At 38.4% G+C, this 24,599-nt stretch overlaps 2 protein-coding genes across 7 annotated transcripts in view; one reads left to right on the top strand and one right to left on the bottom strand.

Moving 5' to 3' along the window:
- Positions 1 to 24,599, bottom strand: part of ralgps2 (Ral GEF with PH domain and SH3 binding motif 2) — a 126,384-nt gene that overhangs the window by 36,610 nt on the left and 65,175 nt on the right. The gene's annotated exons all lie outside the window — the stretch shown is intronic.
- Positions 1,209 to 20,153, top strand: angptl1 (angiopoietin like 1). The gene is given in 5 exon segments (NM_001129936.1): positions 1,209 to 1,270; positions 7,445 to 8,286; positions 16,243 to 16,436; positions 16,947 to 17,217; positions 18,726 to 20,153. Coding segments are annotated over 4 exon segments (1,464 nt in total). The 5' UTR covers positions 1,209 to 1,270; positions 7,445 to 7,475; the 3' UTR covers positions 18,914 to 20,153.

Genomic DNA, 24,599 nt, shown 5'->3' with positions numbered 1-24,599 from the left:
ACTTTTAGTAAAGGTTGGGGCAGAGGAAAAGCTTATAAAGAAACATTTATACTAATTGATGATCTTGCATTAATTACACAGAAAATGAAATACACAGATGTATCCCTTCTGGGGCACCCACCCAGTAATGACGCATCTAGGTATATTTGATCCAAGCATTTAGTGGAAGCAAAGGGATAACTTTTACACATCTGGTGTGGCACACAGGCTATTTAAAAGGTATATAAATATATTTTATGTACAGTGTGGTTACTGTACATTTTCTCTGAACAGTTACCCTTAAGAGTGGAAGATGTAGCTTCAAGTATCATGTTTAGCCATCTGTGGTTAGAGATACAAGCACCCATAGCCAACAAAAAATGAAATGAAAGTAAGAACTATCGTCAGAACTCTATTTCCACTTTGATGCACTACAGTGATATCTGGGACGAGCAGAGTAAAACACAGAATAAAGTTTTTTCTCACATCACAAACAATGATAAAACATCAGAACAAATAGCTTTTAAGGCAAATAAACAGAGAGGAGGTGTTTCTTTGCCTTCACTTATGGTACCCAGTTTTAGTAAAAGTGGTATATTATAAAATAATGGCATCGTTGTCATCTGTACTATGGCATAACAAAAATGCTGATTAACTTTTTTGCATGCAGGCAATGCATTATTACAAAACATTCAAGAGCAGATCTTTATAAATATGCTGTTTATTCTACACCAAATGTTACACCCTTTTGTGGCCTAATATTTGAATCCTTTAAATGGTAAATGGAACGGGATGACTGCAGAAAATGTTTCATGGCAAACTATTAGAAATGCATGACCTAAACTCTCCTTGCTTTCAGTGCTATCTGTCTGGGAGGAGCTACGTTTCCTTGGAAAAAAAAAACTCATAAGGTGGGTTGAGCACTCGTGTTATGATACACCGATGGACTATAGAGAGAACAAAAAGCTCACAACTGGTCTATGGAAGTTGTCTGCATGCATTCAAGACACAAGCAAAGCCAGCTGGCTAGGATACCACAACTTGTGACAGCTAAATCACTACAGGTTCCAACAGCAGTGCTGGGGCTGAGATGAAGCTCTCTGCACTTTCTCCCAGGACTCAAGAGAAGAAAGAGAGCTGGGAAACTCTGCATCTCACTTAAGTCCTTATGATACACGGAGAAAGCTATGCAAGCTACAGCCATAGCATTCTGAGACCAGCAGCGCTCTTGTCTCCTTCCCCTGCCTCATCGCTCTGCAGTAACACAGACCGGGTCAGCCTGGACTTAAAGGTTAGTTTTAACACATTATTCTATTTATCTGTATGGATGTCGCTGTGTTTTATAACAATGCTGACAGGCAAAATGAAAAGTTCACACTTAATGCTGTTGAACTGTCTGAGACGTGAAACACATCTGGAAGCTATTAACCCCTTCGCTGACAGAAAAGACGTTCTGGAAGCTAAGGGCTCAATGGAGAACCCGTCAGGGAGGGAATGTCAGCTGGAAATAGGGATCTGTAACTGTGAGCAGATATTAGTTATTACGAAAAATGTTGAGCAAATGGATATGAAAATGAATGAGTAAGTCAAGAGTAAATGAGTAAAAAAAAAAACTCTTGCAAGTAGTTTGATTGAAGATGAAGCAAACACTTTGTGTAGTAATCATAGTGCAAGATATGTGCAGAACACAATTAAATAACACCTAAAATATTATCTGGCAAGAATGTTAGTTTTGTAGGTGGAATTCCAAGTAAGAAGGTCGCCAGCAAGAATACATTAACTCAGGCTGCTTAAACACAAAGCATTTGTTATATACAGAGATTTATTCTCTATATATTCACACTACACACTCCAATGCTTAGTACAGTTTAATGCACCTATATGCTCTACAACATTATCTGTACTAATAAAAAACAAACCTAAAACCTAACAAACTAAATAGGTATAACCAGTATGAATGTGTCTGAAACAAATACTGATTGTTACAAAGTGCCAAAAGTGAACAGCAATGGCTATGCATTAGAACATTTGCACATAACCCAAAGATGATATATATATATATTTATATACAGGTATGGGACCTGTTATTCAGAATGTTTGGGACTTGGGGGTTTCTGGATAAGGGATCCTTCTGTAATTTGGATCTTCATAACTAAAAAAACATTTAAACATTAAATAAACCCAATATGATTGTTTGCCTCCAAAATAATTCATTATATCTTAGTTGGGATCAAGTACATGGTACTGTTTTATTATTACAGTGAAAAAGGAAAATCATTTTGAAAAATTTGAATTATTTGATTAAAATGGAGTCTATGGGAGTTGGGCTTCCCATAATTCGCAGCTTTCTGGATAATGGGTTTCTAGATAAAAGATCAAATACCTGCATATATGTTTTATGTTAACAAAGGCAACCTCTGTCAGACTTTTTTTTTTTTTTTTTTAAACAGATAATGTATTTGCTTTTTCGTCTTAAAAGTAGAAATTTCTTAATATTTACATGAAAGAATTGTTTTGGAGAGAGTATTACAGTAAGATAATTTCCATCTGCTTTTTGTGTGTATTTTTTTAATTTTTATTTTTATTAATATTCTACAACTCAGTGACCTGGTATTTTAAGTGCTGTACAGTTGTTACAATAAGCTAACATGCAACCAAAAAGTGGATGAAACATGAAGTTAGACATACATTAATATGCATTTACAATTCAATATCTCACCTATTTCACATTCAACTTTCTCAATAAAAACACAAATAGCCAAGCGCTGTGCTTGTGCCCACACCAACCAATCCACCATATGTGGTTTCAGTGTTACAAACAGACAGATAGTTGCCTGTCTGTTTGTTCTATTTCATACTTCATTAATAAACTTTTGGGGAAGATATAACTCACAGTCCCACAGAAAATGACTTTTTCTGCAGCTGGAGTCAGTGGGCTGGGAAAAATATCAGGGGGCGTAAAAAAAAAAAAAAAAAAAAAGAGGCTCATAGTCCCTAGTGCAAAATTTGGTGTTGGGCCTTCACTTTATTGTTCCTAATGACCACTAGCTTCCTAATCCAAAAACCCTCTACCCACCATCCCCTGTATGTCTGGCTATGTGTTGGCCTTTTTAACCAAAAGATTTTTAAACAAACAAGGACACAAGTCCTTTTATACATGCAGCTCCTAGTTCAGTTCTTAAGTCTTTGTTACATTTTATAGCACTGGCTAGATCAGGGATCCTCAAGGTTTTTTTTTTTACTCATGAACCACATTCAGACATAAAAAAGAAAGTGTTGGTGAGCCACACAAGCATGAAAAAAGTTCTTTGGGGATGCCAGATAAGGATTGCGATGGCTGTTTGGTAGCCCCATGTGGACTGCTGGTCTGCAGGAAGCTCTGCTTGGGGTAAAACTGTGTCTCTGTGCTTTCAAAACTTGTCTCAGATCCAAAAATGTAAAAATGGCAACCTACTTTGAGGCCACCAGAAGCAACATTACTCTTAATGTTGAGATACATGTAGCACCGCAAAGCTCTATTACTGCCAATATAATTTAGCCCTCATTAGAAGGATATAGTTAGTTTTAGTATATAGTTAATAAATTCACATATCAAAGAAAAGTCCCACTTAATGTACAAAACAACATGACAATAATTAATGTTCTACTACTTGTGGATTACGCTGCTCATTCAGTTAGAAGCATCTTGAAATAAGTTGCCATTTGGAATTTCCACATGATTACACAATAATAACAACATATTAATAGGTACTGAAAGAATAGCTGGTAGAATTATTACAGAAACAGATGCAGAGCTGGATTCAGATCAAAAATGCGGAGGCCAGATCCCTTCTAAATTCTTAAACAAGATGGAAATAAATCATTTTTGGTCATCCCTGTGATTCAGAACATGCAAGCAATTACCCACATGATCAAAGCAAGAAAAACATTATCTCGCCATTCTAAGAGCTTGGCGCGATGCTCTCATGGGAGGACAGTGTTGTTTCAAAAGACTATCACATAATACTCCAAGAACATTCAAATTACAAACTTAGTCTGTAGCAATTAGCGATAAACAGTTGGCAAACAATGTAAAACTTGATTTTTAACAGTAATTAGAAGATCTTGTTTCTAGTTACAACCAGTGGCCCCACTGCATGAAAGGAAATGCCCACGATGGAGCAAATTATATTTTGCCAAACACATGGCTCATGACTACACCACTTATGACTGCAAAAAAAAGAAAAAGCATGGCACTAGTCAATTTAAAATGTGTTTGTATGGTGGGAAATAATATACAAATGTCTAGATGAAGTTTGCTCCATCTGTAAGGGCCGTGGCAGACGGGGAGATTAGTCGCCACGCGACAAATCTCCCTTGTCGCGGGCGACTAACCTCCCTGAAATGCCATCCCACCAGCTAGAATGTAAATCGCCGGTAGGTTGGCATACACGGCGCCGAAATCGCCAAAGTTTCCACTCAAGGCAACAACCGTGTATGCCAACTTACCGCCAATTTTACATTCAAGGTGGGATGGCATTTCAGGGAGATTAGTCGCCCGCAACAAGGGAGATTTGTTGCGGGCGACTAATCTCCCCGTCTGTCACGACCCTAAATGCATAGCTACACCTGCCTTTATATATAATGTGTGAAGGAAAACATAATTTGTTGTACAACTAAAGAGGTTCAGCTGCACCTAGGCACTGGACCTAAGGAGACTCTAGGATATAAGACAGGATCTCCCACCATGGAAGATACAAAATAAACTGCTTGTGATAAATCTTTTTTACCGCGGGCGACTAATGTATTTGACATGTTATTCCCACCAGCAAGAATGTAAATCGCCGGTGGAATGGTATACGCGTTGCTTCATTTTCCCGAAGTCAGCCAAAGTTGCCTCTCAAGGAAAGTTGGGGTGACTTTGGGAAACCGAAGCGACGCGTGTGCCATCCCACCAGCGAGATGGCATTGCAGGGAGATTAGTCGCCCGCAGTAATGAATATTTATTGCGGGGCAACTAATCTCCCTGTGTGCCACTGCCCTAGAGGGAGTAGTTTAAACAGACCCGTGCTCAAATGTGTTTACAAGAGATAACAATGGGGCCTTAAATCAAGTTTTGCAAATGGGTCCTGCAAATGGCAAAACGTTTGTAACTAACAGGCCTCAAACCACAGGTCCTATTGGCATTGTATTTAACTTACAGAGAATTTGCTATATGAAAGCTCAAGGTGACAACCTGTCAGCTCACAGGGCATATAAATCACAGTCATTTTACATTTGAGCAGAATACCTGGCATTTTTTTCTGCAGTGATGAATTCTCATATAAATAAATTGGGTCTATACACACAACAGCTGCAGCTATTCCCTCAGTGGACTAGACTTGGTATTTATCTGAGCTTACTGACCTGTGCAGGATATATCGGGGCCAGCCTCTGGTTTCAGGGCACAAATTCCTGATGACATGACTGTCAAACATTAAAATAGGCCTGAGTCTCTGGATGAAATGCTACCTTATGCTTACAGTTAATGATTTGTTCATTGTGACATCCCGCCTCAGCGACAGGACATTTCACTGTACATTATAGGATGTACATGATCTCACACACCTGCAAAAGAAATCTAGAAATGCCGCTCACACAAACCCCAATTAAATCAATCATACTTCAGAATGGAAAATACATCTTATCATCCAGGGAATAGAAGGTAGTTGGTAAAACAGAAAATAACATATTTCCAATGACTATTTCCTGAAAAGGGAAAAAGAGTTTATGCTGTAAGAAATACACTAGACAAAATAATAATTTATTGAAACAGAGAACTCAGGGGGAAAATGAAGCATTTGTTCTCCATTCGTGCTTACCTGCAAAGCACACTTCTGTTTATTTAATATGCTTGGAAGAAATGACTTATTGTACAGAAAAATCTATGTGAGGGATAGGTTGGCACAAAGATAAAAGGAAAGGTGCAATGAAATGCAAATAGATCTTCTAAGCTACAGCTCCAAATAAACAATAAGTCGAATTTGTATCATGGGACACATTTTCATGGCTCAGAACAGTAAAAACATTGATGGACTCCAAAAGTTTTAGCCACAAGGGATAGTGGAATCAAAAAACATTTGATAGCCTGAGCAGAAAAACTGGAAAGATTCATTGGCTGCTCCAACCATGTCTGGAAAAACATGCACTGAAATTTGACTTCCAGGAAGGAAACCAGTTATTGGTCTGCCCAAGGTTATAGAATAGTATTATTTTTTATTTATTTTTTTAACTTGTCACATCCTATTGCAATGATTTTCATATTCAAATAAGCAGAAGGCAATTTTGACTAGCTCAGTTATGGACTGATCCACATGTGTTCTTCTAAGGATATTTTGAAAACCTGAGCTACTGGTAGCTACAATGGACACATTTCCAACCCTGCCCTTAACTGGCCTTAATTACAGGTGCCTGCAGCCACTATTTATACAAGGTAAAGCTTGAGACATCTACTGCAAGGCAATCCTGATGGTAGAAATATCCCATTAAATGCTTTTAGACCAGTGGCGCTCAAAACAATTAATTAGATCAACTCTTGGGTAGATTCCATTTTTCAGATCTGAAATACAATGGCTCTGGAAATTGGTATTGTTTATTTAAGTAAAACAATATGTGTTTTCTTTCGGTATAATGAAATAAAGTTACATTTTGCTTGGCAGTCTAATACACAAAGTAGCAGACCCTGATGCAATAACTTTACTAAAAGAAGACCCCACATTTGTTAAGCCTGGGCACCCCTGTTCGAGACAATTTATTTTAAAAGATGGATAAGGCTTCTTGCAGCAGTGAAAACTCTAAAAGTTTATCTTGTTTTAAAAAGCTGTCATATGCTCCTTAATTGTCAGTGTGGACCACCAGGCAAGTAGAAAGAAAAGGGTCACATTTTGCATCTTCGTCCATGGCAATCTTATGGTTTATGCTAGACTCAAACTGTATGGGAAAGTTGCTTTAAATGTGACCGCAACTTTCCTGCAAAAAGCAAGGCTAGTGGAAATGCCAAAATGTATAGGAACTGCTTTGCCTCTTAAAACATTTAAAATGGAAAATACCCACAAGACACACTTATTACTTAGAGTAAAAGAAAATGTGTGCATGCAAACAAAGTCATCATTCTCTGGAATCAAGCCCATTAGCTAATATCAAAATACTAGAAAATCGCAATGTTACTTAATATTGTAAAGAAGCCAGTCTTAAAAAAACAACTGCCGGCTGAATCCAAACATCCAAACATGCAGGATACATAGAGTGTCTGCAGAGAATCCTTTCTGAGCCATGAAATGCTCATTTGTTTTGAAGAGTAAAAACATTTCATGATAAATGTTTCATATATATCTTAATTTCATATATTCCTTGTGTTATGGAGTTCTGCAGTAAATGCAGGGGGCATTTTTTCTGATAAACCGTATATTATAAAAACATCTAAAACTTTCCTCTTTCTTTTTTATAGAAGTTAAGGCACTAGACTACCCCCGATTAGGATGGATACAACACTTTGGAACCTCAGACTGATGCTTTCTTTACTGGTGACAACAGGCCTCTGTTCAAATAGTGATAATAGTAGAAGACACACATTAACAAGGATTGCTCGTTCTACTGATGAAGTAGATGATGGAAAACGGTGTGGTTATACCTTTATGGTACCTCAACAGAAAGTCACAGGGCCCATATGTGTTGTTACCAAAGGATCTGGGCCAAATAAAGATATGGTGACTAGGATGGATTTAGAAAATCTAAAAGATGCTTTGACTAAGCAGAGGAGGGAGATGGAAATGCTTCAAGTGGTGGTAGATGTGGATGGGAACATAGTGAATGAGGTGAAGCTGCTAAGAAAGGAGAGTCGCAATATGAACTCCCGCGTGACGCAACTTTATATGCAGCTCTTGCATGAAATTATTCGTAAGCGAGACAATGCTCTTGAAGTTTCTCAACTGGAGAATAAGATTCTTAATGTAACATCAGAAATGCTCAGAGCAGCCACTCGTTACAAAGAGCTGGAATTAAAATACGCATCACTTATAGATGTTGTTAATAACCAGTCATCTGTTATTGCACTGCTGGAAGAACAATGCATGAAAGTTTTCTCCAGGAGGGACAGCCCAGGCTCACCACCTTTAGTACAAGTTGTTCCCCAGCACTACCCCCAGATCCATCAGTACACACCTGGGCTTGGGGGCGGAAATGAAATTCAGAGGGACACAGGATACCCAAGAACCAGAGACAGCAGACAGCCACCACAAGCTCCAACAAGCAGTCCATTCCGGATCCCTCCAGTAACAATCATTGATGAAGGTAAATTTTATAAAAGTTTGTATACTTTAGACCACCACCACATAAGGGAATAAGTATGAACCAACACAGCACAAGAGCAGCCTACTCCTTGGGGAGTCTATTAGAGTGACATTAATTTTGATATTTAAAGATAGCTTTAATAAAGGCAAGACTATTGTTGTTCTACTGATGACTACTAGTGATGTGTGGATCAGGAGAAACTCAACCCCAACCCTAACTAGCAAAATGTTGCCATCGTAGGACATGCACCCAAGCTGTACCTGCATCTTTCTACCTTGTATGGTACTTCTGTACGTGCCTTAGGTCCCAAGACAGGGAAACTTCAGGAGAGGAGGAAGAGTGTATTTTCTCTAGTCTGAATCACACCCAACCCAAACCCACAATTGTCACCCAAATTTAAACCCTAATCTGCCTGACCTGAAAGTAAACCAGCAGGTCAACCCACACATCACTAATGTCTACACTATTTACCAACAAGTGGACAAATCTGTACCTGAGCATCAACTTATAGCAACCAATCAATAGTTAACTTCATTCAGCCAGCTGTAGGACAAATAATGAAAGCAATTATTTGATAGGTTGCCATGGATAACTGCCCAGGTGCCAGTTTGATAAATGCCCACCAGTATGTACTCTATAACATCTGTCCTTTATTCTCCTGTGCTCAACATGAGACAAGTAAATAGGTCTTATACTGGAAACGTCTTCTGGTCCAAAATGCCCTTTAAGACCAAATTAACATTTGTCCAAAGAAAAGAAGGTATTTAGTAGGTTCCTCACTCAAAGTAAAACCACTGTAAAAAGTATTACCTGTCACAAAGAGGTAGTTCACCTTTTAGATAAATTTTAGTATGTTAGAGAATGGCCAGAATTGCAACTTTCAATTGGTTCATGTTTTATCTCTTACCGCTTTTGAATTATTTGCTTTCCTCTTCTGACTCTTTCCAGCTATCAAATGGCAATCACTGACCCCAGCAGCCACATTGCAAACTGTTTCTCTCTACATCATACTCAAATGTAATTTAAAGGTGAAGAGCCCCTTTGAGTAACAAACGGTTTAAGTTGGTATACAGATAAATACACAGGGTAAACATTTCATTGTACTTGTGAGACCAAGTAATCTGACCTCACTCTACTGGAGGTAAAAAGCAGCAGCATGGTAAGCCTGACTGCAACTTGAATTTCTTCAAAGTATTACTTAGCAGGAAAAATGTTGTCTACTGCACTCAAACGGATAATTGCCCAAAATTGTACACTGTCTTAGTATGGAAGGCCGAAAAATCTCTGCTTGAATAACAACAATTTTTTTCAGACACTTTTAACCCTAAATAAGATTTTGGAAGCCACGGGTTAAACTGGGCAAGGCCTGAGGGCCACCCGAATAAACCCATAAGACCTTAGAAATAGAAATAATTTATGATCCCCTGTTGTAGTATCACACTATTAGTACTAAGCTGGTGTGGAACAGGTACCCTGAGGTAATTATAGAGTATTAGTTCAGCCACAGAGTACTGCAGAAAGCCATATATGTGCTTATGGCATGCCATTAAAGAGAATGTTACACCTACAGCAGTATCTTGTGCATAGCAGGCTGTATCTGTATTATGTTGCTCAAGAGGCGCTTAATTTCCAGGCATGCTGGGTATTTCATCAGTTTTGTTTTGTAATGAAATTGAGAGGAACACAGGATACCCAAGAACCACAGAGAGCTGACAACCACCACAAGCTCCAACAAGCAGCCCATTCCGGATACCTCCAGTAACAACTATTAAGCTCAGAGCATGAAATATTATAAATGAAGCATGACATTCATAAAACCCTCCTAGGGTTTAGACGAATGGGTACTAAATACTTTCCAAAAGGAAATGGTGCTTTGGGGCTTGCATATTTATCTTTTGGATCTACACTGGGCAATAAATGTAACAGCATTAGTCCAGGAAACCTGTATCGTAGAGCAAGGAAACAAGTTAATTACTTTCAGCAATTACCATAGATGTTACACAGGTAACTAAGATTAATTCACTTAGTATAAAAGGAAAAAATTAGGCAAAACATTTCAGTTTTACTGACTTTACGGCTTTATTGTTAGCTTTTTATTTTATTTTTACAGATTATGTAATGCATGTCAGAGAGCATTAACAGAGTTGTGAATCAAATAAGTAATCATCTTTTAAAACCAACTGCTACATGTTAATCAAATGGTCCGTCGGTCTACTTTACTAACACTGGAGAACCCTAAAAATGGGCACTAACCCAAAGCAACCAATCAGCCGTAAGGAAAATGAGAGCAAAATTTTGATTGCAAATCTCACCCTTCTGTCCAGGTGAGCTATTAGAAAACTAAAGAATTAATATAAACTTCATCTGATGGAAATAAGAAACTCTCTAACTATTACCAATTAAAAATGTGGTGACATTTCTTAAATAACCATTTAAAGTAAAAGTTATTCTTCACTAGTCCCTGCTCAGCAATAGGATGACAGTTAGGTCAGATACATTTATGTGAGCACCCTCTGCCTAGACAATGCGTTACAGCTACTGTATATAGCTCTGACACGAAGAAGCAGGAAGAAAGGCAGATTGCTGAGGGTGGGGATAGTAAAGTGTAATTTGTTAATATCAAAAAAGTTACACGATTTTTAATAAGTTTATATTTAGAAGGTTTCTTATTTGCATTAGATGAAGTTAATATAACATTTTTAAATGGAAACTAGTATAGGCAGCTCCCTGACTTCCCAAGTGAGCAAAAACCTGAGCTGAGGAACTTAAGAAAACACAAATTATCAGGTTTATATACATATATTATGACAACATTTCTATTACGGTCTTTCCTCCAAAGATTTTCTGTTTGGTGCTTCTGAACTGCATGGACAGTTATATGATCTACTACTAATTCAGTACAAGCCATGGGGAGAATAAAATACTAAGACAGTATTACCATAGAAAAATGTAAAAAAATTGCAAAAGAAAAATAACATTTTTTCATAACCTTAGTTTCCTTTTAAAACAAGAAACAAAATATTTCTTAAATCGAAAACCTGCTTTGGGACAAATTTAAAGGACAACCAAAACCTGACAAAAGGATTAGGATAGACATGATGTACTTTATGGGCTTACTATACAAAACCTGAGGTACAGCAGCCTAATACAGTGACGATACAAATGGTTAAATGGCTCCTTTTTCCCTGGGGCATATTTACTCAGCACACTAAGGCCATGGACGCAAAGAACATTTGCTCTGCTCAGTCTGCGCTTTTTTTTGCACAAGAAGCAGATCCTTCCCTTCCGCAGTTCCGTTTATCTGCACTGAAAAATACAGCTTCTGCCTGAGTGCAGCAGAGGTTGGGTTAAAAAATGACTGCTTTCGCGTTTTTCTGTGCGACCTGTCCTCTGTGTACCTGCACTCAAGTGGAAGCTGTACTTCTCAGTGCAGATAAACAGAGCGGATCTGCTGCAGGAAAAACCCAGGCTGTGAGAAGTGGAGCAAATGCTCTGTGTACCCAGGGGTTCTACATTGCCGCAAGTCATCCCTGGTTTGACAGGTCTTACAATCAATTAGCATTCAAGTATTACAGAATATAAATAGGATCAAAGTGAATGACAAAAAGATAACAATCAAATCAACCAATACCAGATGAAAACAAATACACTAGTTTATGCCACATAAATCTGGTCCTGCTGCAAAAGGTAAAGAAAAAAAATGAGCAACTTGAGCTTTATGTCTTAAAAAGGTTTAACATTTTAGTCACTAAATGATTACAAATAATACCTTAAAATAATATCCTAGGTAACATAAAATACCCTCTCACTTACTGAGCAAATAGTTTGGCATATTATTTCTATTTTACGTACTATGACAATGAATAAAAGCCCTATTCTGTTCCCTGTAATTTTATAATTAAGTTTCTTAAATGTGGTTTTAAAATATGTTAAAAAAAAAAACAAAAAAAACCCCCATCCTGGTAATTACCTTACAGAAACAAATGGAAAGGCAAATATTTTAAGGATTAACAATATCAACCCTGAGGCGACCATCCTTCGTAAAAACAGGATGGAGGACATTCCCTCCATTTGTCATATAAAAGAAAGACAACATAACTTTTCAACACAAAGAGACTTTGAAAAAAAGAAAAGAAAAATATAAGCTTTATCCAGTGGAATGAGCACTGCCATGTGAATGTTCAGAAAACCATCCTAGGGAACCTGAGGGGCCTTACGGTGCTCCTGATAGGAAAATCACAATTTCCCCCGCAAACAAAAGACTCGGTTTTCATTTTGATGGCACATCCTGTACAAAACAGTGCAGCAGAGACAAGTATGAGACTAAATGGCTAACAGTTCAAAAGCCTGCATCACGTTTCACCATGGAGAATCAAAGGCCATACAGTGTTTGTTACAGACAGGAAATTGCAAAAAAAAAAAAAAAAAAAAAAAAGAAAAAAAAAGGGGGGGGGGGGTTACCAGAATACTTATCACAACAAAGAACTTATTTTCCCCTTTAAATAGCCACAACAGATGTATGCATCAAAATGTAGTTAAACCTGGTAGCACAAGCTACAAGCTGTACTAAAGTGCCTTTTACTTAGCAATTTGCAAAACCCGATTATTGTACAAACTAGGACGTGAAGGAAGCTATAAACCCTCTATGAAAACAAACTTTTACTATACAAGATGAACATATTGGGAGTCTAACTGCTATAGTCACATAAGGCATAGTGGCTGCAATAAAGAGTTGGCCAAACCACAACTAGGAGAGCCAACAGCAGATCAGCTCAGGGCATGGAGACAGGCAAGCTCTCAGGAAACCAAAGCTAACCTCAGGGCTAGGTTTACTGTGTAATGTTAGGTAGTGCTGTGACATCCAATACTAGTGGTCAACTCATTAGGGCCAATGTGCATCACTGGCCTTCAGTCGCCAATAGAAATGACAGCTCAACTGTCCTGCAGCGACAGAACAAGTGTCTGTAAAAGAAAGCAACTTTTTGCAGTAGCCAGGTTGACACCAACTGATTTGTAACCTACAGAATTTGTATGGCATTAAAAATTAGCAAACATTTCAAGACTGGCCACATATAGGCTGACTTGCATAATAAAGAGCATGCATCTTTTCTATGGTGTTGATGACACAAACAAGGATATCTGAACCAAGCCAGAAACACAGGGTTTTTCTTACTTAAAGGAGAAGAAAAGGCTAATAAAGAGTTAATCTCAAGCTGCAGGCATAGCTTCCGTTGTCTCGATAGTGTCCTTAAGTCTCCCCATACTTCACCTGTTCAGATGATCAGAAGCCAAACAGGAAAAAAAAAACGCTGAGCAGTGTAGAGAAGATTCCCATAATGCATCACTCCTTCCCAGACTTGGCGACTTGTTACTGTAGGCGGCGCATGCGCACATGTCCCTCTTCTGCACAAGCAGGCGCGCTCCCCCTTCCAACAGAACCGGCAAGCGTCCGGTTTCTATGGCAACATGCTATATAAATACAATGCAGCGGCGAGCCGCACCATTAAAAGAGGAAACAGCCTGGAGAGCAGAGCGGAGCTGGGGGCTTGGAGCGGGGGGAGTGTGGGATGTTTCTGCACTGGTGTGTGTGCCGGGAGAACAGGGGGGGGAGGGTGGGTTGGTTGGTTGGTTGGTGTGCGATCGCTTGTGCTTTTGTGCCGGGATTGGAGAGCGGAGTGATGTTTCCGCACTGGTGTGTGCTGGCAGGTGCGGGGAGCAGCGATAGTTTGTGCTGTTGTGCGGGGATTGGAGAGTGAAGCGGGGGAGATGTTTCTGCACTGGGTGGGTGTGTGCTGGCAGGTGCTTCTGTGATCGCTTGTGCTTTTGTGTGGGGATTGGAGAGCGGAGAGCGGAGAGCGGAGTGGGGGCATGTTTCTGCACTGATGTGTGCTGGCAGGTGCTGGCAGGTGCGGGGAGTGCGATAGTTTGTGCTGTTGTGCGGGGATTGGAGAGTGAAGCGGGGGAGATGTTTCTGCACTGGTGGGTGTGTGCTGGCAGGTGCTTCTGTAATCGCTTGTGCTTTTGTGTGGGGATTGGAGAGCGGAGCGGGGCATGTTTCTGCACTGGTGTGTGCTGGCAGGTGCGGGGAGCAGACGGGGGGTGCGATAGTTTGTGCTGTTGTGCGGGGAGTGGAGCGGGGCAGATGTTTCTGCACTGGTGTGTGTGTGCTGGCCGGTGCCGGGGCAAATGTAGGTCTCTATAAAAATGTATTGCATAAACAAGCTCATATGTAAACCCTGCTTCATCTAAATAAACCATTTTCATAAAAAATATATTTTAAGTATTTTGTGCTATTGGATAATCCTTAATAGAAAACTGCCATTTTAAGAATTAAGGGCTGCATCCTGGGATCATATGATTCACAGTGCACACAAACAAGCCAAGGCACACATACAAGGCTACATCAGCCAATTAATGGATTTTGTTCTGTCTTTTCCTTTCTGTCGTTTCTCCCGCACTTCCTGTTACAGTTAGAGCTGCATTATTTCCTGTCAGGTGATCTCTGAGGGAGCACCCAGGCCATCACTAAATGGTGGCTCAAGGGAAAGGATGTAAAAGGGAGATTTTTACTAATAAATTCTAGTTTGGTGAGATTCTTTAATACAGGGGTCGGGGACCTTTTTGGCTGAGAGAGCCATAGACACCACATATTTTAAAATGTAATTCCGTGAGAGCCATACAATATGTTTGGCCGCGGGTGCTGTGGGGCAAGGTAGGGTGGGTCCCAAGGATGCTGGATGCGGATGCGATGCAGAGGAGGGCGTAGTCTGAGCTCGGCAGATAGAAGACGTGTTCTAAGCCTTAGAACACGTCTTCTATCCGCCAAGCGCAGGTAACGCCCCCGTTATTTTTTTTTTATTAAAGATTTGGCAGCAAGCCAGATGCAGCCATCAAAAGAGCCACATCTGGCTCGCGAGCCATAGGTTCCCTACCCATGCTTTAATAGGTCACTTAACATAATATAAACTATCTCTTGCTTAAGTATTCATTCTGGGGTATAGTTTTCCTTTATTTGCAATACACAGAAAAATTCATCCACTTTCAATTAATTCTTATGAGATTTTTAGTAACGTATTTATCAATGGATGAAAGCTTGCCATTAAATAAATACACTTCTAAATATTCCATATGAATGAATAAAAAGTGGAATTTGATAATTAGTTGCCTAAAAGAGCTTAATTGCAGATTAAAAAAAAAAAAATGAAAATACAAGACAAGGCAAAAAAGCTGTCCCTGGTTAAAATGCCACCCGAGGCAAGGTTCTCCTCTTGCCTCATAGTTTAAACGGCACTGAAGACAGGCCAGGGATGCCTGTCAAATACAAAAACCAGTACTCAGAACCATATAACAGCATGTCTGGATAAGCATTATCCAAATGACCACAACAACCTGAGGGCAAATTTGCCTGAAGGAATAAGCCATAATCACTCCTCAACAGTTACCTACCTACCTACCTACCCACCCCCCCCCCCCTCAACAAAAAGTAAAGCGGTTATTGTTGCAAAATTGAATGTTAGATTTTATTCTAACATAAAATGGTCATATTAAACAAAAATCATAAAAAATAACTCATGATTTTCAGTGCTTTCAAAAGAAAATATGACAAAGAACAAAATGTAATAGTAAGGTTTTACACCATAAGAGAATTGTTTGAAGATCTGAAGGATTTTGCATGGCATGGTATATAGGTAGTTACAAGAAACCTTATTATATCTTTGACAACAAACACATGCAGCAGGGAATAAGAATATCACACATTGCCACATCATACAATGTAGACTAAATTGCCAAAAAGCTTTTTCAGTGGCCAGTATTTTTGTATATACTGTATACTGTATATAGAGTGAAAAGCAGAAAAAATGCAAACACTATGGGGCAGACAAAGTGAACTTGTTTCTCAAATGTTTACACATAGGTGAGTGGCATAACACAATCCTATTTGTTTTCTATTAACAGGCCCATTTAGAGACTGCCAGCATGCCAAAGAATCAGGATTTTCCAACAGTGGCATTTACTTGATAAAACCAGATAATGCCAACAGTCCTATGCAGCTTTGGTGTGAGAACAGCTTGGATCCAGGTGGATGGGCAGTTATACAGAGGAGAATAGATGGATCAGCTAACTTCTTCAGGAATTGGGAAACATATAAGGTATTTATTGAACACAACCTTTAGGGTAGGGGATCCATTATCTGGAAACCCATTATCCAGAAAGTTCCAAATTACGGAGAGGTCATCTCCCATAGACTCCATTATAAGCAAATAATTCTAATTTTTTTTTTTAAATTAGTTCCTTTTTCTCGGTAATAATAAAACAGTACCTTCTACTTGATCCCAACTAAGATATAATTAATCCTTATTGGAGGCAAAACAAGCCTATTGGATTTATCCAATATTTAAATGATTTTTAGCAGACTTAAGATATAAAGATCCAAATTACGGAAAGATACTTTATCCAGAAAACCCCAGGTCCCGAGCATTCAGGATAACAGGTCCCAACTATAAACAGACAGACAAAATATGGAACCATATAAGGAAGCCGGGGAATACCATTTACTGGGGGGAATCAATAAAAACAGGGGAAACAAAATGCATACAATAATAAATAACAAATATTGAAAGGGGAAAGTAACATTTTATTTAATTCATCTCTTCTCGAAGAAAGGTTTTGGGAACATTGATGCAGAGTACTGGCTGGGACTGGAGAACATCTACCAGCTGACTAACCAAGACAATTACAGACTTCTGATAGAGCTGGAAGACTGGAGCAATAAGAAAGTTTATGCAGAATACAGTAGTTTTAGACTGGAGTCAGAGAGTGAATTCTACAAACTTCGCCTGGGAACATATCAGGGTAACGCAGGAGACTCCATGATCTGGCACAATGGCAAACAGTTCACCACATTGGACAGAGACAAAGACATGTACTCAGGTAAATTAATGATGTCTAGTAGATATTGCTTAAAATTATTTTGCTTTCCAAACTGGCCATATATGACTAGAAACCCAGCTGAGAGGGGATAATTTGATTGGTAATGCAGCCAACATAATGGATGTTACACGGATTGCTTTAACAATCAGCTCAGAAGGGGATCAAAAAGCACAGCATTACATTTGACCAGAGATCACCTGATCAGGGGGGCTGCTGTAAGATGCCATAGACAGTCACTATTTATTGTGCCTGCAGGGGCTTTCTGGGGCTCTATGTTCTTGAAATGCCAGGGCGATTGTGAACCTCGGTACAGACCTGATTGGGTGCAGAGATTTTCAAGCTCAGTTAAAGTGATAGTCAAAAAAAAAAAACTACTTTTCAAAATATTAATGTATATTAATGTATATTAAGGGGCCCATTTATCAAAGTACGATTGGGTCTGAATACTAAAAATATTTATTTTTTCTAAGTTTTAGAACTGTGCGTATTTTCTGCGATTTAGTTAATTTACGTGACTTTTTCGTACTTTGCGACAATTTGTGCGACAAAATTGTATTTGTCGCAACGAGTACGAACGTTTCGGATTCATTTAAGCTTTAGTATCATGACTTTCCTTTGGCCAAGTTGGAGCTGCAGAGTCCCATTGAGTCTTATGGGAGGCTTCCAAAATCATGCACTGAAGGATCAAAGTCAGAAAGTTTTTCGCACCGTTTCCGATCGTTCGTGTATATATAATAATATTATATATATATATATATATATGTAAAAAATGCTGATGCACACCAGGAAAATGTAATCAAAAAAAGATACTTATTTTATTTAGATTGACGTTTCGGTCCTCACCTGGGACCTTTATCTATAAGTGTGTGCCTCAGCCTTTTTATATATATATATATATATATATATTTTTTTTTTTTTTTTTTTTTTTTTTTGAGGGACCATGCAAACATTTTTATAATCGTAACATTTCCAGGCACTTGTAGTGACATGATAATTTTAGTAATTTTCATATGGGAGAGCGTTTAATGAGAAGTGTATGAAAGCCTGGTGAAAAAAAAGTTTGTAAGCTGCCAAAGACTGAGCATTTCTTACTAAAAACAATGGGATGATGCTGTCAAAGTTTGATACATTTGTAGCCCCTGAACCTTCAACAACGGCGCTCTTATTGCCATAAATCTTGTGTGACAGCTGCACTGTTAAATGACATCTAAAATTCCAGTCAGAAATCATTATGGAGCTACTGGATTTTTTCCACTGGAAGGAAGTAATTTTTCTTAATATACAGGCATATTTTCAAGCAATATATCAGTCAATATTCAGTGTATTCCTGTTGACTACAATGGGAAGCAGTGATAAACCCAGCCCTGCTAGTTACTATTAGAAACGGAAGAAAAGTGAGTACAATGCATTACCCTAGCCCTGAAAGAATGGAAAACAAACAAAAAACACTGAGTATGTCACATTACACATGGCAAACCTTTTTATAGCAAAATCTCTTTTAATTTCAGGTAACTGTGCCCATTTTCATAAAGGAGGATGGTGGTACAATGCTTGTGCCCATGCCAATCTCAATGGAGTGTGGTACAGAGGAGGGCATTATCGTAGCAAACATCAAGATGGCATTTACTGGGCAGAATATAGAGGAGGATCCTATTCCCTTAAAGCAGTCCAGATGCTGATCCGGCCCATTGACTGATACGTTTAAAACAATAAACAGCAGCACAGACTCCAATTATATAGTGGAATTAAAACAATATTTTATTTTTGAGACTTGATTTTCTTGATTTATTGACAACTGATGCATTCAAAATAATCAAAAAACTATTTATGTAAAATATTAAAGATGATACACTTTACCCAAGATGGAAGCAAATGTGAAACGTAAAACAAGATAACAAGGTAATTAATATGCCAATATGACATTTACATCAGGGGCATGTGTGGATTTCTTTACCCACTGTTGGTGTTAAAAGGCAGGTAAAGCCACAGAGGTATCAGTTACATGTTCATTTACAGAGGAACTTCTGCCTAAGTCAGATAAGAACCTTGGAGGGGCAGGAAAAAAAGCTACCCGCAGGACAGGTTGCTTTTTATTTTTCTATATAACACATAATTTACCTCAACCCAATCTGCAACCAATGAAGAATTAAGTAAGTGGGAAGGAGGGTAGAAGGGGTGTAAACAACCTTTGGGGTGAGGGTAGATTAAATCTGGAAAATTAGGAAAAAGGTAAAAAGCTAGGGGGTAGTAATTTTAGTTGAGTAGAACTGTTGAAACTGGGAAGCAGTACAGCAGCTGTGTGCTATATAGCAGGCAAATTATGGGAAGGCGGAGAACACTGTAATGCTGCTGTTCTGTCCGCATACACTACAGTGTGTGCCTTGAGAGAGAACGATCTGCACTGAATAGTAAAGTACCACACAGACTGCAGTGCACAAGTGTAGGCTCTGCACCTTACACGATGAAAAACACACACAGGAAATACTGCAGGTAAACATAGCAAAAAGAGAACTTCAATTAAGAGAAAACAATGGCAGCCCACCCCTCCCATATATCAATATCATTGTCCATAACACAAAGTTATTAATAATCTAAGTTTACTTTCACCCTTGTGACTAGCTAGACAACTAGCACTCCAGGCTAGACAACCTGCTCTAAAACAACTCCAACTTTCACATGCTGTCATCTATACAATCTAAATGAGCTTTATTTCCTTGTGTTTATACACAGCAAACTAATGTTGTCATTGTTATTATTTATGACATATATGTCTTATATGTTTTATATTTTATATCAAGATACCTGTATGATGGTTCTAGTTGATTGTAAACTACTTGATGTCATGGAATGTGAGCTCTGCTTTAGACAAGAACTTGGAAATGATATTCAAGTTTCCAGACATAAAATCTGCAACCAGTAAATCTTTAAGACAAGTACATTATGTGTTCCTTTTTCCATACAGGCAAGAATCCTGGTAATCTCTGAGAGGCACTTTATATAGTCATACATGTAAAGAAGCCAGCTAACTAATTGGAAAACTTTGGCTGATCAGCACCGTTGAACAGAAAAAAATAAAGTGGATAGAGGTCATACTTTTATACATCTTTTAGCAGCAGTCAGAAAGCACATGAATTTCCTATGTTATTAACAGCCACAGAAATAGCACTTCCTAATTGCCTGCTTTATTTTGTCCCCGTATGGGCTAATGTAATTAAATGCAAATTTGCACTAGTTGTAGTAACCCACAGCAACTAATCAAGTGTTTGCGTTCAGATAGAAAGCCAGCAAAAGTTAGGTGCTGATTGGCTGAGGAGCAACATATTTCCTTAAGAAAACTATACCCCAAACAATGTTGGTCTTTGTATAAATAAATCGTAAAAACAAGCTCATATGTAAAACCCTGCTTCATCTTTTTTTTTTTTTTTTAACCCTGTGAGGTCAACAACTTATTGGAATTGCCATAGGTATATAACTACCTGCAAGGTAAGGCAATATTTAATAAAGCGTGCAGGCTGAGCCTATGAACATATGATGTAAGCATGCACCTGGAAGATAACATAAAGCATTGACACAGCCAATAATGTGACATTTACAAGAGGACAGGAGAATGCTATATGCATAACAAAACTGTTATTTACCAAAAACAAACAAGTTCATCTGATCAAATTAAAATTAAGAAATGGTATAGAAACGGTTGTTCAACTCCCAACTGCAATTTGCATCTTGAATGTGCATATACTTTAAATGATTGATTACCTTTTACTAAAATCTGCCATACCTGTAACCAAACATGTATACCCGATATATTGTATGGTTGTATGCATTGGGAGCACAATTAAAGGACATGTCAACCCCAAAAATATTTTTTTGCCTAATAAAATAAAACCTAATTCTAAGCAACTTTCCATTATTCATGTATTAAAAATGATTAGTTATTTGTAAATGTAATTGCTATAGAAAGCAGCATTTGCTGAACTCCTGGTAGTAAACAATGTTGCAAGTGCCAGGCTCCTCCAGCAAGTCAGGTCTGTAAAATCTGCTGGCAATTGTTACACCAATGCAAATGCTTTTAATAGCAATTATATTTACAAATAACTAAAAAACCATTACAAATATGAATGTATATTATTAATGTATATTGCAAACAGAGTCGGACTGGGAAAAAAACCAAGTGGGCCTCGGCTGCCCAGACCCGATCCCCGTTACCACTCCCCTGGCTGCTAGTGTCCTCCCCTAACGCGTTTCACTTAAAAGCGTTCAGTATCAACCCCAAAGTTTTGGGGTTGACATGTCCTTTAAAAGATTAAAAAATCTATTTTACAGAGACCTCAAGGTGCCTTCTTTGCTAAGCTTTGTGCGAAGTTAACTGTTAAACTTTCATGTTCTTTGCCTAATAGAATATAGAGAAACATGCTCAACATAAAGCCTATGAGCACAAAGGCAAGCAAACAAACTGAAAACTCTCTTTCTGTTGATGTAAAGTATGTCTGCCTTTTCCATTAACTTTTCTAGCACTATAAGTACCAGTTTCCAGCTGCTCTCTACCAAACAGCACAGCTTACATGTCACTCCTTACTTCAGCTATGTCCTCACAGAAGAATTGATGAAAGGGTCTCCAGGGTAAACTATAAGTCGCACATCCACTTTCCAACAGAATCTTAGGCGCCAATGGTTCTTAAACAGGAACAGCAGATTTACTGAATAAATAACATATATGTAAAGGATAATTGCTCTATAAGCAAAATATTTCTGGAAGACTCATCAAATGAATTCACATGAGTTCACGTGGCTATTTTTCTAACCACTGGGATCTGCACCTAGCATACCAGGATTCTCGCAGCATGTACCAGGGGATTTTCTCCAACTACCCCTCAGCCCTACCCACTGAAGTCCCTACAGACTGGTAGGGCTTGATAGGAACTATCTTACAATGCTACTTCTTTGGTAAAACACAAAGCTACCATTAAATGTACACTATGTTTTTCATAGCAATCCTTTTCGGCATACCTTTTAAAGGGGTAGTTCAACAAGTTAACTTTTAGTATGTTATAGAATGTCCTATTCCTAGCAACTTTGCAATTGGTTTTCGTTATTTATTTTTTATGGTTTTTAGATTTGCATTCCTCTTGTACATCTTTCCAGCTTTCAAATGGGGATTACTGACCCCAGCAGTGAAAAAACTATTGCTCTTGAGCTTAAAATGGGAAGGAAAATGTTAATCTTGTTTTTGATTTTTTAACTGTAATTAATTAGTGAATTTGCAACTGTAATATTAGTATCGGTTGCAGTATTATGGATTTTGGCACCTCGTGATTGATCTATAGTGTACCATGGAGTGTCCAATGTTTGGACTTTGGACAGCATGATACCCTATGGGCCTAAGTATCATACAGACCTTAAGTATCATTAAAGGAGAAGGAAAGGCTAGTAAAGAGTTAATCTCAAGCTGCAGGCATACCTTCAGTTGTCTCAATAGTGCCCTTAAGTCTCCCCATATTTCCCCTGTTCAGAAGATCTGAAGCCAAACAGGAAGAAAAAATGCCGAGCTGGGTAAAGAGGATTCCCATAATGCATCGCTCCTGCACAGACTATGCGACCAGGACACTGTAGGTGGTGCATGCACATTGCTCGATACGAGCAGGGGAATCCAAGATGGCGGCTGTGACAGGCTGCAAATACACCTACGTTAAAAGCCAATTTTTGGGATGGGATGTGACCATTATTTTAAAAATAAATTTGGCAATTTGCTATGGGCAAGGGGGCTCTACGCTATATTAAGGGCTACAGTAGTAGCCTTTCCTTGCTCTTTAAAGGTCTGTATGTAGTATTCTGGGACATTATACCTCTTAGACAATCAACTTATGTGGAGCTCTGGGGGGGTGCTGTATTTATCAATTATCAGTTAAGGAGTAGAAGTGAATATATAGGGGCCTATTTATTATGCTGTGTAAAAAATGGCAACAAAATTCGCCACACATTGCCAGGCTTCGCTGTGTAAAAAAAATGTAATTTTTATAAATGTTTTTTCTGTTGCCGTAAAATGAATGTGTAAAATTTTCCGTTTGGATATTTTATTTTAAACAGAATATCATTTTACACAGAATAATAAATAGGCCGCACAGTGTTTTATTTTTATACAGCTGAGATTTTGAATTTACAATCGGAATCGTTGAGGAAATTTGGCGGCAGCTTGAGAGCGAGGGACCTTCTTCAAGTTATAAGCAAAATCCCATTATGCAGAAAATAATGCTGGTATCCAGTTGGGTTGTACATCAAATGATCAAGAGCGCATGGCTGTCCTAATGGCGGGGGTCTGGCTTTGACGTGGACATTGACTAACGGATATGGGCGAACCAACACACAAGCATTGTCTTAAATATTTCATGCTAATTCAGAATGAGTGCATAGGGCAGAGCAACCTATTAACTGTGTACACAATAAATACGGAAGTCTGCAAATTACATTTATTTACACTAATCTGTGGTTAATTTAGAGGTTAACTACTTTATATTATTTAACTAGAGTTTAACATTTTAACCCTGCTTGGGATTTGTCTCAAAGCGTGTCATAACAGATTAAGCTAAGGTACTGACAGTAGTGCAGAGCAGAAAAGACTATGGGGGGCAGCTGGGACACATTCTGTGCTGGTGCTGAATTATATGTGGAATATAAATTCTCCTTTAAAATAACATTGCATGACATAAATTTAGGGTCCTAAAAGACTATAACATGAAAATGTCCAGTTTTATAAACAAGTGAACCTACTTGTCCAGAAAAACTATCACAGTGCTTACATTTTTCCTACTCTTGTTACTGACTAAAAAATCTCTTCTGAAAAACTCCTTTTATGGCAAAAACCCCTGTTTCTTTGTGTGGGTTTTGTTTTGCATAATTATTTTCAGATTTAAAGCTATAACTCATGTAATTGTCCAAGTAAGACTTTCCAGACAATGCATTTGCCAAAAGAGAAGGTCTGAAGAAGAGCAGAAAGAATTTGTGATGCCTAAAGTATGGTAAAAATGAAAAGTGTATGCACAAAACTAAGTCTCTTAAGTACAGCTAGCCAGCCTTTGGCCACCTGCTTGTGAGAATTCTCACATTCAGGTGCAGTTTTGTAGCAAAAGTTGTTTTTTTTAGTCATCACAACTGGCAGACAAGGAGTTAAACCAACAAATGCCAAAATGGCAAAGAGATTTGATTCTGGATTAAGTACTGGCACCACTTATTTAAATGGTTGGATCAAAAGCCAAAGGCTGAAATGAGCATGAGCTTCCAATAATCTATGCAGCAGGCCAGAACTACTACTATCCAAAATGCAACCGATTTCCCTCAAATGTAAACCAAATGTCATACACTATTCATCACTGATACATCAATGGCCC

The sequence above is a fragment of the Xenopus tropicalis genome, chromosome 4 (genome assembly GCF_000004195.4).
Source record: "Xenopus tropicalis strain Nigerian chromosome 4, UCB_Xtro_10.0, whole genome shotgun sequence".
Classification (NCBI taxonomy): Eukaryota; Metazoa; Chordata; class Amphibia; order Anura; family Pipidae; genus Xenopus; species Xenopus tropicalis.
Note: the sequence above shows the minus strand (reverse complement) of the source record. Positions and strands in the feature narration are given on the sequence as shown.